The 15,467-nt window shown below is 35.6% G+C and overlaps 1 protein-coding gene across 1 annotated transcript; it reads right to left on the bottom strand.

The window, feature by feature from the left end:
• Window positions 1–4,509: 4,509 nt before the first annotated feature.
• Window positions 4,510–6,405, bottom strand: LOC131629519 (uncharacterized). Its single transcript, XM_058900300.1, has 2 exons — window positions 5,494–6,405; window positions 4,510–5,313 (listed from the first exon to the last, which is right to left on the bottom strand). Exons 1-2 carry the CDS (start codon window positions 6,403–6,405, stop codon window positions 4,510–4,512), a joined length of 1,716 nt encoding a protein of 571 aa, XP_058756283.1.
• Window positions 6,406–15,467: the final 9,062 nt, after the last annotated feature.

Here is a 15,467-nt window from a genome sequence, read left to right as displayed (position 1 = left end):
GTTGGTGTTAATTGATATGCTTTTGGTCTGTTAATGGTGGGTTTGGTTGTATGAGTTCTAACAAGGTCTTTTGTTGGGTGGTGCTTCATTGAGTGGGTGCTTTATCAGAAGTTTTCTCTTTGTTCGAGAGCTCCATACCAGTTATTTTTGGGTTTTTTATTTTTATTTTTGTACTTTTTCCTGATTGTATTCCTTTTGTTTCGTTGACACTTCTTGTGCTAATTTGACACTGTTTGTGTGCATGCATTTGAATTTTATCTTGACTTTATATATATATATATATATATATATATATATATATATATATATATATATATATATATATATATATATATATATATATATATATATATGTTGTCTGAAGGCTCAATTACACAAGGTCTATCATCTAGCCCGCTTCATCATGCCCCGTGTATAAATACCTTCATAAAGGGTTTCTAGGTACATAATCTCTAATCTCCAATTTCACTATCACTATCTCAAACCCTAAATTAACTTGGGTGTTGGATTGCTAACCATGCATGCAGGTAGCCCTCCCACCCCCTCATTTTCTTTGATTTTTTGTGTTGGAGAGTAACGACGTCGCTTCAAGATCAACTTCTCTGGTTCAAGGAGCATCATGACCGCAACCTTCGATCCACAGTGCCTCATCGTTATAGTGCTCAAGAAACCTCGTTCCTATGTAGTTTCCGTCATCCTCTCCATTTTTGGTTTTTCAACGGAACACTCTCTTCGTCAGTGGGGATTGACTTTTAATTCCTACAATTTCTACGATTTTAGATCCATATTTTGACGTTGATTCACATTACCTACAAAATGTTGAATTGGATATTGTTGTACCCCGATTTTTGACCATGAGATCTCACACCATTTTGTGCATAGCATGGTCATCATCATCATCATTATCATCATCATCATTATTATTTATGTTTCATTTACTAACAAAAATATACAAAAAGATATTGTGTTTAGCTTGTTGCTTGTTTCCCAAGGCAGGTGATTGTTGAATAGTATATTCAAGGCAAATATTTTTAAATCGTATCCACAGAGATTGGGTGATATTACCGCCGTTCTATAGTTACTATTATTTTAAGTTTGAAAGGTAATAAAGTTGTTTTGTTTTGAATCGCTATTTGTTCTAATCAAGACAATTGTAAGACAATAAACTAAAACTTGTTTCAATAATAAAAGAATGACAAGATTGGTTTGGTTTCACTACCCCTATCTTCTATGTGACTTTAACAACAAATGCATAACTTCATTAATGGTGAAATGCTCTAGTATCCTCCCAACAACGTTTATGTCTAAACAAAATTGTGAAAGTTAATATATTAATCTTTAGATGATCTCTCACTCTAACTATCAATATACTAATCTTGATTGTTTGATACAAATAGAAAAGTAGCAAATAAATCTATCTCTAGCATTTATTCACTATTTGATAAAATGTTGTAGACCAAGACTTGAAATATATTTCTCAATCATAAATCAAATCTAAATATAAAAGATAAAACAACAACATTCATCCATTTCAATACCAATGAAGTTCATACAAATGTGCTAGAGAAAATACATAGTTAACAAGGATAGCTACTACCTCCAATCTTGTCAAAGAGGGATTTAGCTACTCATCACCATGGTTGACAGCAAGAAGAATGAAGAAGAAGCTAAGAACATCAATCTCTCACAAAGTTGTTCTTTTCTCTCCCAAAACCCTAGCCTCAATGTTTGGTTCACAATAGGATAGCATGTTCTAATTCCCCTTTTTTATCTCCCTTAATAACCCCTAATTCGTACTAACTTTTCCTATTCAAAAGATAAGCCCATTTCTCATGACAAGTGGCAACAAAGTAAAAGATAAAATTCTGCAGCGCAGTGTTTGCGGGGCAAACAATGTTTGCGGGGCAAACAGTGAAATTCAAAACTGGACTTGTTCAGCATCTAGCAGTTGGCGGCGCAAAGGATGTTTGCGGGGAAAACTGGCCTCATCAACACTTCTTTTGCTATTCCAAGTCTTCAAGTAATTCCTCTTTGCTTCCATGATCTTCAAAACTTTAAAAACGCTACAAAACTAACAAACATGTGAAATAACAATTCAAATAAACTAAAATGAACAAAATTGCAAAATTATTAAATTGTATGAATAAAAGTGTGATTATTGAGTAAAAAGTGGTTAAAGGGACCAAAAACAATATATGAAAATTAGTACTATTTGGTCCCTAACAACTCTCCCCAACTTACCATTTTGTTTGTCCCTAAACAAAAATTCACAAGAGTAGCAAGAGCAATGCACAAGAGAATGATGACAAGGTAACCGAACACTCAAGTGGCTCAAAAGTATAAGTCCTTTCAAAGTACACTCACCACAATGCTAAAACAAAGCATGAGAAAGAATGATGGCAAAGTGCAAATTATTATCAAGAAATTCCAAAAGAGACATGTCAAAATTGAATCAAACCTACACACACATCATAGTAATGATGAATACAAGAGGGTTTACTTTCACTCATCCGGGCATTTAAATCAACAACAACTCAAATCATACGTTCACCATAACAATTTCAAAAATTATGTGCAAAGTGAGAATCAAGAGGGCTTTTATAGGTTGTAACGTGGCTTGGGTTACAAAGAAAGGGTTTTATTAAAGGTAAATTAAACAAAAATGCCTATCCTAAGGGAGCATTCCTATCAATTCACTTAACAACAAGACTTGCCTTAATCCCCTTTTCTTTCTTTTTCTTTTTTTTTTCTTTTTCATTATTTTTTAACAACACATAACGGGAACGATTTTATTTCTTTTGCTTGCCCCATACTTTCAAAATGTGTTGTTCTTTTCTTATTACCACAAAACTCATAAGTACCACTTTTCATTTGTTTTTCAATCAACTCTCCCCAACTTTAGGATTCAAACCATATTAGATACAACAATGCTCCCTACATAGACATAGGCACAAGGCAAAATTGCAACCATTGTGGTTGAAGGTTCCAATGAAACAAAAGAAATTAGGATTCATCTACCAAACATATTCAATAATTACATGAATCCTAATATAAGCTCAATGGGGTTAACTAAGAATCACTCCTCACAAGGTTAATTGATTTAACTTTTTTTTGGTCAAGTGGTTTTTCTCAAATTCAAACAATGCCTCTATCACTTTCACACTTTTCACAAATAAGAATAATGCATGGTTTAGCATGATAACAATGAGTTGAAATAAATTCCGGTATCCCGCATTTAGTGTACAATGGAAAGTTTCCTTACAATTGGTTAAGTTCTAAATTTTGATTCAAAAATGACATATGACTCAAGGAATTTATGCTAAGCAATTTGCACACACCATCAACTAACCATGTTAAGTCTAGAGAGCGATAAAGTGTACCTTAATCTTCCTTGATACCGATTCTCATCATTGCCACTCGAAGTGTTCACAACATCATCTCTTGTCTGTGCCCATTGATTCCTCAAGCTTCTCTTTGTACAAGAACAATTAAACAAAATTAATTTGAAAAGTTAGGCTAATCACTTTCCACCCAAGCACACAATTAAACAACAATAATAAAAATGCAATTGTAAAGATGTTCAAATGGTGAAACGAGAGCCACCATGAAGTACATAATTAAAAACCAAAAAGTGAAACCATAAATAAATAAATAAAACAAAAAAAAATTAAGACTAAAATAAAAATAAAAATAAACTAAAAAAAATGCTACAACACCACTTCAATCCTCTTCTTCATCACCACCACCAACTGTCCCGATCACATCCTCCATTGTATCGTCCTCACTTCCGGTATCGTTGCCTCCTGCACCCCCCCCCCATGAAAAGTGGTCTGCCCACAGGCCAATTTGCGTATGCATCATACTCCGCTTCCAAGGAATGTGGGTGAAGATAGGGTATTAGAATGGGAGATGAGTTTAGTGAGGACGAGAGCGATAGAGTGAGAGGAGAGAAGTAAAAATAAAAGATAAAAATAAAAAACTAGGTTAAATTATAAGTTTTTTTTTAATTTTTTGAAAGTGGAATTTTTTTGTACTGAAGTGTTTGCGGGGCAAACACCTGTTCGCGGGGCAAACAAGAAAAATTTTCTTTGTAAAATTGGCTTACTCACTGTTTGTGCCCTGTTTGCGGGGCAATCACTGATGAAAATTTCTTTTTCAAAATTGGCTGACCTGTTTGCGGGGCAAACACCTGTTCGCGGGGCAAACAAGAAAAATTTTCTTTGTAAAATTGGCTTACTCACTGTTTGTGCTCTGTTTGCGGGGCAAACAATGTTTGCGGGGCAAACAGACTTGAATTTTTGAAAAATGCCAATTTTTACACTTAACTTCCACTTCCTTTCAAAAATAGTTACTAAATAACTCTGAAAACAAAAATCAAAAAGCATAATAGAATTTACTTACGACGTTGGGTTGCCTCCCAACAAGCGCTTTGTTTAACGTCGTTTGAGCTCGACGGTTCGATGGTGCACCAAGGCTTGACGAGCGAAATGACACACCATCGCGGTTTGCTTATCCATCGTGGTATCCTTTGATTCCTTGTTCCTTTACAGTCCAGCTTTCTTGTGTTTTAGGGTCCTCCACCACAATGGATCCATAATTTCTCACCTCTCTCACAACAAATGGCCCCGACCACTTTGACTTTAATTTACTAGGAAACACCTTGAGTCTTGAATTGCACACTAACACCATTTGTCCAACTTCAAAGTTTTTGTGATGAGTCTTTCCCTCATGATTTGCCTTCTCCTTGTCCTTGTGAAATTGATTCGCCACCTCAATGATTTCTCCTTTTTCATCATCGATTCGAAAGTTGTCATGTTCATCCTTAGGAGGCTTCGTAGACTCAAAAAGAGTAAAAATTACCTCTTTATCTTGCACCCTTACTTTCATAATCCCATCATCGATATCAATCATCATTCGGGTGGTCTTCATGAATGGTCTTCCAAGTATTAATGGAACATCACAATCCTCCTCCATGTCGACTACCACAAAATCAACCGGGAACAAAAATTTGTCAACCTTTACTAGCATGTCTTGTACAACTCCATATGGTGAAATGATAGACTTATCGGCTAGTTGCAAAGTTATCCTGGTGTGTTTCATCTCAATGTTCCCCAATCTCTTGACAACGGATAAAGGTATTAAATTGATGCTAGACCCCAAATCAACCAAACCATTACTAATGTAGTTACCTCCAATGGTGATCGGTAAAATGACTCGTCCCGGATCGGCTTCCTTTCTTGGGGGAGTTTTTTGAATAATTGCACTACAATGAGCATCAAGCACAACTGTCTCTTCATCCGTGTACTTCTTTTTCTTTGTGAGCATTTGCTTCATGAATTTTGCATACTTGGGCATTTTCTCCAATGCTTCGGAAAATGGAATATTTATGTGAAGTTGTTTAAATATATCCATAAATCGAGCGTAGCGCCTTGCGTCTTCCTTCCTTGATTGCACATGCGGGTAAGGTAGATGTTGGAGAGGAATTGTGCTCACATTCTCATTTCTCTTTTTATTCCTCTTCACTTTTTTGTCATTTTTCTCTCTTCCTTCTTTTTCTTTCCGCTCTTTTTCAACTAATTCTTCCTCCACTTTCTCCTCACTCTTTTCTCCCTCATCTTCAACTACCACCTCACCCTTTTGGTTTTCAACTATTATTTCCTCATCATCTTCCACTATAACACCTCCATCTATTCCACCATTTATCTCTTTACCACTTCTTGTCACAATGGCTTTGCAATGCTCCCTTGGATTTGTTTGAGTGCTGGCGGGAAAAGAAGATCCCGGTTGTTGTTCGGACAATTGCTTTGCAAGTTGACCCACTTGAGTTTCTAAGTTCTTTATGGCCGCTTCATTGCTCCTTTGGTTAGCCATGGATGCTTGCATGAATTGTGTAAGAGTGTCTTCCAATTTTGAGCTCCCACCTTGAGATTGTTGACCTTGGACTTGAGGGTTTGGGCTTTGATAAGGACTTTGATGTTGATAGTGTTGATTGTTGAATCTTGAGGGTTGAAATCCTTGGTTGTTTCTTTGGTACGGATTATTGTGAGGTGGAGGTTGCCTCTGATAACCTTGATTTTGATTGTTGACATAATTCACTTCTTCACCCTCGGGAGGAGGACAAAACCCGGTAGGATGGTCACCTTGACAAAGTTCACAACTTGCCACGTGAGAAGTCATTTGCATCCCATGAATTTCCTTCATTTGTTGTGGAAGCTTCGACATTTGCTTAGTGAGTAACTCAACTTGTTGAGAGAGAATCTTGTTTTGAGCAAGGATGGCATCATTGGTGTTTAATTCGAGAACACCCGGCTTCCTTTGTGATGGACTCCTATCATGTTGAGTTTGGAGATCATTGAGTGCCATACGATCGATTATCATTATTGCATCCTCCGTGCTTTTTGACATTAAAGATCCACCCGCGGTAGCATCCAAAAGTGTCTTGTGCACCGGTTGAAGTCCATTGCGGAAGATGTGAATTTGTGTGAGATCATCAAAACCGTGACCCTTGCATTTTCTAAGCATGGATTTGAATCTTTCCCAAGCATCATTTAAGGACTCGTTGCTTCCTTGATTGAAAACCGCGATTGCCGTTTTGGCCTCCATGAATCGGGATTGAGGAAAATATCGTTCTAAAAATTTTTATTCCAATAGATTCCAATCCGTCATCACATTTGGTAATTGATCAAGATACCATTCTTTGGCTTTCCCAATTAATGAGTGTGGAAATAGTCTCTTGAACAATGATTCTTCATTCGCCGCATCGACTCCCGTTGAACCCGCAATCTCATAAAATTTGGTGAGATGTGCGAAAGGATCCTCATGATCCATTCCGGTGAATGGATTTGCATAAACAAGTTGAAGGATTCCGGTCTTCATCTCCGTATTTGCTCCACCTTGTGCATTGCGTGCAAATTAGGCGGTACGTCTTGGACTATTGGCGGACATTTCGGTTGGAACAACACCCGCCATGTCTCCTTCAAAAGTGTCTACAACTACTTCTTCAATTTGATAGTTAGAAGAAGTAGATGCCTCTTCTCTTTGTCGCTTCTCTTGAGCTAACTTCCTTCTTCTTCGTGTCTTGCTATTGAGCTTTCGGAGTGTTCTTTCAATTTCGGGATCAAAATGAAATTGCTCTTCAGTAGCTTTTTCTCGCATACACAAGAATCTACAAAACTAGCAAACCAAGTGAAACGCACAAGAATTAAGAATAAAGTAACAAACTTAAAACAATGAACTATTGCAATGCTTGCAATATCAAACGCCAATCCCCGGCAACGCCGCCAATTTGTTGAATAGTATATTCAAGGCAAATATTTTTAAATCGTATCCACAGAGATTGGGTGATATTACCGCCGTTCTATAGTTACTATTATTTTAAGTTTGAAAGGTAATAAAGTTGTTTTGTTTTGAATCGCTATTTGTTCTAATCAAGACAATTGTAAGACAATAAACTAAAACTTGTTTCAATAATAAAAGAATGACAAGATTGGTTTGGTTTCACTACCCCTATCTTCTATGTGACTTTAACAACAAATGCATAACTTCATTAATGGTGAAATGCTCTAGTATCCTCCCAACAACGTTTATGTCTAAACAAAATTGTGAAAGTTAATATATTAATCTTTAGATGATCTCTCACTCTAACTATCAATATACTAATCTTGATTGTTTGATACAAATAGAAAAGTAGCAAATAAATCTATCTCTAGCATTTATTCACTATTTGATAAAATGTTGTAGACCAAGACTTGAAATATATTTCTCAATCATAAATCAAATCTAAATATAAAAGATAAAACAACAACATTCATCCATTTCAATACCAATGAAGTTCATACAAATGTGCTAGAGAAAATACATAGTTAACAAGGATAGCTACTACCTCCAATCTTGTCAAAGAGGGATTTAGCTACTCATCACCATGGTTGACAGCAAGAAGAATGAAGAAGAAGCTAAGAACATCAATCTCTCACAAAGTTGTTCTTTTCTCTCCCAAAACCCTAGCCTCAATGTTTGGTTCACAATAGGATAGCATGTTCTAATTCCCCTTTTTTATCTCCCTTAATAACCCCTAATTCGTACTAACTTTTCCTATTCAAAAGATAAGCCCATTTCTCATGACAAGTGGCAACAAAGTAAAAGATAAAATTCTGCAGCGCAGTGTTTGCGGGGCAAACAATGTTTGCGGGGCAAACAGTGAAATTCAAAACTGGACTTGTTCAGCATCTAGCAGTTGGCGGCGCAAAGGATGTTTGCGGGGAAAACTGGCCTCATCAACACTTCTTTTGCTATTCCAAGTCTTCAAGTAATTCCTCTTTGCTTCCATGATCTTCAAAACTTTAAAAACGCTACAAAACTAACAAACATGTGAAATAACAATTCAAATAAACTAAAATGAACAAAATTGCAAAATTATTAAATTGTATGAATAAAAGTGTGATTATTGAGTAAAAAGTGGTTAAAGGGACCAAAAACAATATATGAAAATTAGTACTATTTGGTCCCTAACAGTGATTAATCAGGGAGTTCAGGAAAAATTAGGATTTTGAAACCCAAAAAGGACTTCAAGCATTCTCATATGCTCAAATGATTTTCCCCATCAAAATCAAAGTCCAATAATGGCTCAATTTAAAATCAATAAATTTCAAATTCATCTGGTGCACAAATTAGGGTTTTTACCTAATTCATATAGGAAGTTGACTTTTAATCAGGACATGGCTCCATGACTCAAACTATGATTCAAGGATCTTCAATTCAATATTACAATCCACTCACATCATCCATTTGAAGAGGAGATCTTGATTCAATTGGAATCCACAAGATTGCAGTTCATATGGAAAAAAGTCAATTATGTAAGTCAACCTTTGACTTTTGAGAAATTTGGTCAACTATGGACTTTTGAGGATCAAAATCATCAACATATGATTATTAAAGTCATTTGATCAAGAAAAATCAAGAAAATCAATCAAGAAAATCAATCAAGAATATCAATCAAGAATAAAAAAGTCAACAAAAGTCAAAATTAGGGTTTTTAAGTTTTTTTTTACCTCATTTTGGGAACTTCAAAATTCACCTACAAACTAAAAAATCTTCCAACATGAAAGTTGTAGATCTTGATCAAACAAACAACTTTTCCACTTATAACATTTCTTCAAAAAGTGATTTAGATTTTTTCCAACTTTGTGGTCATTTTTCACCAAGATCCAAAATGAGTTTGAGAAAACTTTCAACAAGTGGATTGAAGTATGTAGCAAGAGCTTTCCAAAGAGACCATTAGCATGGAATTTCATCACTTGAGCTATGAGATATGATTTTGTGAAGAAGGCACCATAGCACTTGAATTCAAGCCATGAACATGAAGAAGTTATGAACTAAAACCATTTCAAATGAAAGATTCCTTTCTTGCAGCTCCTATAACTTGTTTGAAACACTAAACTCATATGATTTCACTTATTTTTGAGCTATGATCCAAGTGTTCTATGTATTATCCAAGTTTCATACCATTTTTGTACAAAAGTCACCACTTCCATTTTAGAAAAGCATGGCTTTATGCTAAGTCAACTTGTCTTGAGCCTCTCCCATGTCTCTTCTACACCAAAAGCAAATTGAACATCACAAGCAAGCCTCTATAACTCATATAAAGTCATTGCAAGCATGCTTGAGCTTGTACCTTGCTCTTGGAACCATGAACTTCACTTTTCTTCATGGAGAAGCAAGATAGTACAACTCTCAAACCACAAAGCCTTTTGATCTGATTCCTTCACCCACAAACCCTAATGTTGGCCTATAAATAGAGGGCATTTCTCATTGCATCAAACACACAATAAATCTCAAAGTCTCCTTTTCACTTGAAATCCATTTTTTGTGTCATTTACATTCTTAGAGTCATTTTGAGTTCCAGAGGTTCTGAGTGTCAACCAATCATTCCAATAGCTTCCATACATCATTTGTGAGCTGTTCATCACTTCCACCACCCTCAGAAACATCCCAAACCAACAAGCTCCATTAAAGAGCTCTTTGAAGCCTTAACCTTCAAACTCTCAACAAAATTACACATTGTCCAAACTATCAATCCAAATACCTTCCATATATCATATAGAAGCTATCTAATCCATTAAACAACTTCTGTAACACCTAGAATCAAATTCTCCATTTCAAATTTCTTGTTTTGTAGGTACTATCGGGTTTGAAGCTCAATGCTTGTTCAAGCTCAAGTAAGATTTCATTTAGCTTCCCTGAGGAGCAAGGAAGCTATCCAGATCACTAACCCACTTCTGTAACACCTCTAAGAAAGGATTCGATCTCCATTTCCAGAGGTAAAAACTCAAACTTTGAACTTAGTGTTAGAGGTACCATTTTTAATAAAACTTGATACCATTCTACTCTGCATGATGTAGGGAATAATGGCCCTAAGGTTTTAGGGATTGATTGTGCATATTCATCATTTAATTTTTGTTTGAAGTTTTAGGGTTCTTAGCTTTTTTCCAGAAATTAAAGAGTTATAGGTTGAATAAATTCACAAATGATACATGGTTAGAATCGTGTTTGAATTCTGAACAAGATGCATGTTTGAATTTCTGGAAATGATTAAGTTTGATCATGTTTGAATTTTTGAAATTCACGAGCCAAAGATTGAAGATGAAGTTCAGTATGAATTTAGAACGTGTTTTTAAATATATATTCACGCGCGTGTTTTCGTTATCAGTTAAAGCGCGCTAGCCTAGTAGTAAGCTTTTGAGTTGTTGACTCTAGTGGCGTGGGTTCAAGTCTTCTCAAGGCCAAAACATAATCATTTTTGACTTGTTTATTTTTCTTTTTAACCAACTTTTATAATTTATTTAAAATAGCAAACTTAATCATTTTGACTTGAAATTTTACACACTTATCATTTAACTTGTCTATTTTTAGAATATAATTTAAAATACCAAAAATATTTATTATTTTATCATTTAAAAATTAAATCAAAAAAATAAGTCTTTTATATGTTTAAAAATCCAAAAATCATTTCTTTTTTTGATATTTTCACCAAGTAAACTTTTGTTATTTTTGTGTGAATTATTTTATCCATGATTGATTGCTTAAGTTGTTATTGAAATATCCAAAGGAATGGGAATGGTATTGACTAAAATTTTCAAGGTACTCAATCTCTTTTCCAAATCTCTTTACCTTTGTGCTTAGTATTGTTAAAGCTTTGCACCCCACTTGTTTTGAAAATGGTTTTGTATTGTTAAAGCTCAATCTTTTGAAAATCAACCCTTGGTTTTGTATTGTTAAATCTCAACCAACCCTTTTCAAACCTTGGTACTAAGAGGAGCATTATTCCCGGTGAAACTGCTCTTAAACCATTGGGCCTTGTATTGTTAAAGCTTGGCTCATTTTAAACCCTTTGTTAAGTATTGTTCCGTTGAGTATTGTTAAAGCTCAACACCCAAAAAGATTTTGTCAACTTGGATCTTTTATTTTCCTTTTAAGAGTAACTATAAAAGCTCTGACTTCCCTACTGCACTTAAGGGGTATGTAGGCCTAAGATGAGATATCTTATCGAGCTCACATTAAAAACCTTCTTTTCTCATCCTCCTACTCTATTTAAACAAAAAAACAAAGGCATTTCATAACAATAACAAACAATAATAATAGTATTTTCAAAGAGGTTCCTATGGAGTACCATAGATGTGAGGGGTGCTTAAAACCTTCCCCTTGCATAACAACCTCCCGTACCCAAGTCTCTGATAAGTTTATTGGTTTTTAATTTAAAAACTTTTGTGGGTTTTATTCGCTCTTTCTCCCATTTCCTTTGGAAACAATAAAGCGCGGTGGAGACCCTATTTAAAACATATGAGCTAAGTTAATTTAATGGCTTTAGTCTCACAAATTTCACCGCTACAGATATGTATTCAGTCGTCTGATCCAAATGAATTCTGTGAATTTGTTCAAACCTTTCGATTTTTGTCGCACCTTTCCAGATTTAAAAAATAGCGGTGTTTAGAAGAGAACACAAACATTCACTATAGGAGATTGTAGCAGGGAAACATTGATATCAAATCTATTGATTGACTTGACTTATTATTTTAGTGAAAGTCGTCATCTCGCTTTATTATTTCCAAAAGAAATGGGAAAAGAGCAAAATAAACCCAAAGAAGTTTTTAAATAAAAAACCACAAAAAAGCAGAGATCTTAGGTACGTGGGATGGTTATACAAGGTGAAGGTGTTAGCCCCCCTCATATCTATGGTACTCCACAGGAACCTTTTTAAAAATCTATGTAAAAAGAGAATTGTGTGCAAAAGAAAGAGTTTTGTTTAATTTTAAAATTATGCTCGGCAAGACATTACATCTTGTGCCTACATACATCCTCAGTGCAATGGAGAAGTCAGAGAAAATGTAGTTCCAATTAAAAGGTAAAAAAGGTTTGAAGAAATATAGATAGACACTTTATCATCATAGAAGAGAATACTCAACCAAATATCTTGAACATGAGAACAAATGAACCATTTGCATCACAAATGAAAGAAGGGCTCCAACTTGAATAAATCAACAAGTATGCCACTAACTCCTTCAAGTGAAAAAGGTTCAATCATATCAATCAGTATCAAGACTTTGGGGTTTTACATCCCACCATAATAATTAATCATGTCTAAACTTTTTAAGAAAAGCCGCTAAGGGTAAAAGATATTTTTAAAGAAAGATTTTTAAAATAATTTGCAAACATAAGAAGGTTTTGGAAAAAGGAACAAGATTTTGAAAATTTAAGAAGGGGAAAGGCGATGAAGGGACTATCCTAAAGCATAAGATAAAAGCTAAGGATAAGAACGATCTAACCAAACAAGAAGCCAACACTTGACATTAAAGAGTCAATGTAGATTTCCCATCCTTTGGACTTAAACCATAACCAAGCAAACACAATACCATTTATAGAACCCACATAGACTTAATATCTTCATGTACAACTTGCACAAAGCCTTGGGAATACACCATGAGAACTTGAAGCAAAAATTCAGCAGAGTAACAATTGTGTTCATATGAATTCCTTATCACAATGCCTTGGAATTAACCATCAAGGACTTTTAAAGAATCCACCTGCATACACAAAGAGAAATAACTCAATCCTTGGAGTAAACTCTGTCGCACGCTCGCGAAAAATGAACAGAGTCGCCACCAATATATTTATCCCATAAGGGAAAGGAATATCAGAAAACCTAGGAAAGGAAGGAACAGGGTCTTGCGACCAGAGAATCTAGGTACGGGAGTCGGTTACGCGAGGGGAAGGTATTAGCACCCCTCACGCCCATCGTACTCGATGGTATCCACCTATGTTTGTTTCTATCTAAAGGGTGTGTATCTATGTCTAAAATCTAAATGCGAATGAATGCAAAATGAAATACGGGGAAAAGAAGGAAATATTTACAATTGTGCTCGTTCAAGCCCCGCGACTTGATGCCTACGTATCCTTTTCAGGAATCAGAGCACCGTAGTTCGGCTCATATGTTTTTGTTTGTTTTTGTGTTTTTTATTTGGGCGGAGTTAACGCTCGCGCTCTTGCATAAGGGGACAACCTAGGATGCAATAGAGCGGAGATAACAATGCCCTTAAGAAAGGAGAGAAGAGAGAGAGAGTTTGAGTGTTTCGAGGAAATCCCTAAGGCAAGGGAAACTCGAGTTACTCTTTGGTTTGTGTCTTTTAGAATTTGGGAACTTACGCCCGAATGGTTCCCTAAAGCAAGGGAGATCCAAGCACTCGAATGATTCCCTAAAGCAAGGGAGATTCAAGCTTCCATTCCCTTTTTAATGATTTTTACTTTTTTGTTAATGTTTTATTGTGTTTTCTTGGTGTTTTTTAAAGGGGATTTTATTTTGGTATTTATTAGATGTTTTATTGTTGTAAAAGAAAAAAGAATGAAAAGAGGGAACTATTCCTAATTTCTAAATCTAATTGTTGATTATCTAAAGTTAACACGATAAATTCTAAAAGGAGCATTAAGATGGTATTAACAAAATAGGCCAATGGCCAAAAACTAAGCAACAAAATCATACAAAAAATTATACAAAAGATACATGGAAATGACATAAAAGGATAAAAGAAGTGATCCACAAATTGGTACTAAAATTAGTCTAAAAAACTACTATTTTTATGAGCTTTTTATGTGTTAAGGGAATTCTAATTCAAGCCAAAATCTAAATTGATGAACCTAAAAACTAGTATTTTTTATGGTGTTTACTAAATGCATTTTTATTACCTAAAAGAAGTAGCAAAAACTAAGTAGAAAAACCTAAAAAGCTATCAATTAAACATGGGCTCGAGGGGTGTGAAACTGGAAATGGTGGTGTGCCTAGTGAAACTGGCGCGTGGCCCAGGGGAGAGTCAGCCCAAGGTAATTTTTGACTAAAAAAAAACAAGTGAGAGCATGGGCCTATGGGGGTGTGTAGACAGCAATTTTATGACTGTAAGGCCCAAAGAAAGTTTTTATTCAGATTTTTGTGAAACAAGAATGGGCCAAGGTAGGATCGTATGGCCCAAATGAATTATTCAGTTTTGTTTTCAGATTTCTGTGTTAATCTCAATTAAGTAGTTAATCTCCACTAATTCTAATTCTAATTAAACCAGTTAACAGAAAGAAAAATTGAAATAAGGAAAGGGATTAGGTTAAAATGTCATGTGACGATTAGAATTTACCTGAAGCTTCTTCCCCCTCCTCTTTGCGATAACGGCGGTGCAGCGACGGAGATCCCTCTCCGATTGATTCCTTCTCCGATGCCTCTCACTCTCAGACTCTCTTCATCTCTCTCGTACAATCGGTGCGACGACGCCACTCCTCTCTTTCTCACAGACGCGACGGCGATGGTGGTATCATCTCCATCTTTGATCAAGCATTCAAGTCTTCGTCTCAAACGATCCTCTCTCTCTCTCTCTCTCTCTCTCGGTTTGTTTCAACTTCGTTTCTCTGCCTCAGCACGTTCTTCCTCTCTCGCACTCATCTCGATTCTCTCGCGCTTCTCCGATTCGGATTCGAATCAACCTAACAAATTTATCAGGTAAATGCCTTCAATATTTTTGTCATTTTTTCTCCTCCTTCTTCTTGATTCTGTTTCTTCTTCTATCTTCTTCTACTTCTTGTTTTTTCTGTGTGTTGTTATTATTGATACGACCGTGTATTGAATGTGATTGAGAGCAGAGTATGAGAGATTGGAGTTGAATTTGAGGTGGTGGAGGATCGATGATGGAGATTGAAGGTGATGATTCGTGAGAGAGGTTATGGTGAAGAAAGGTTCAGAGGAAGTTTGAAGAAGTTTGTTACGGTTTCTGTTGTAGGTTGAAGATGAAGATTATGGATTGTGAGAGAGTGTGAAGATTGAAGATGGAATTGGAGTGATGAAGATGGGAGAGAGTATTGAAGATGGTGGAAAAATGGTGAAGTGAAGGTTATGATGAATGAAGAATCGAGAGCTGAAACTGAGGGAGAAGGTGGTTTAT

The sequence above is a fragment of the Vicia villosa genome, unplaced genomic scaffold (assembly GCF_029867415.1).
Source record: "Vicia villosa cultivar HV-30 ecotype Madison, WI unplaced genomic scaffold, Vvil1.0 ctg.000577F_1_1, whole genome shotgun sequence".
Classification (NCBI taxonomy): Eukaryota; Viridiplantae; Streptophyta; class Magnoliopsida; order Fabales; family Fabaceae; genus Vicia; species Vicia villosa.
Note: the sequence above shows the minus strand (reverse complement) of the source record. Positions and strands in the feature narration are given on the sequence as shown.

Excerpts from the sequence above, each read along its gene's own strand:
- LOC131629519 (XM_058900300.1), bottom strand. The coding sequence starts at position 6,405 with ATGTCAAAAAGCACGGAGGATGCAATAATGATAATCGATCGTATGGCA. Across the intron at positions 5,314-5,493 it reads ATAAAAAGAGAAATGAGAAT|AAAAAGAAGTACACGGATGA; the intron begins GTGAGCACAATT and ends ATGCTCACAAAG.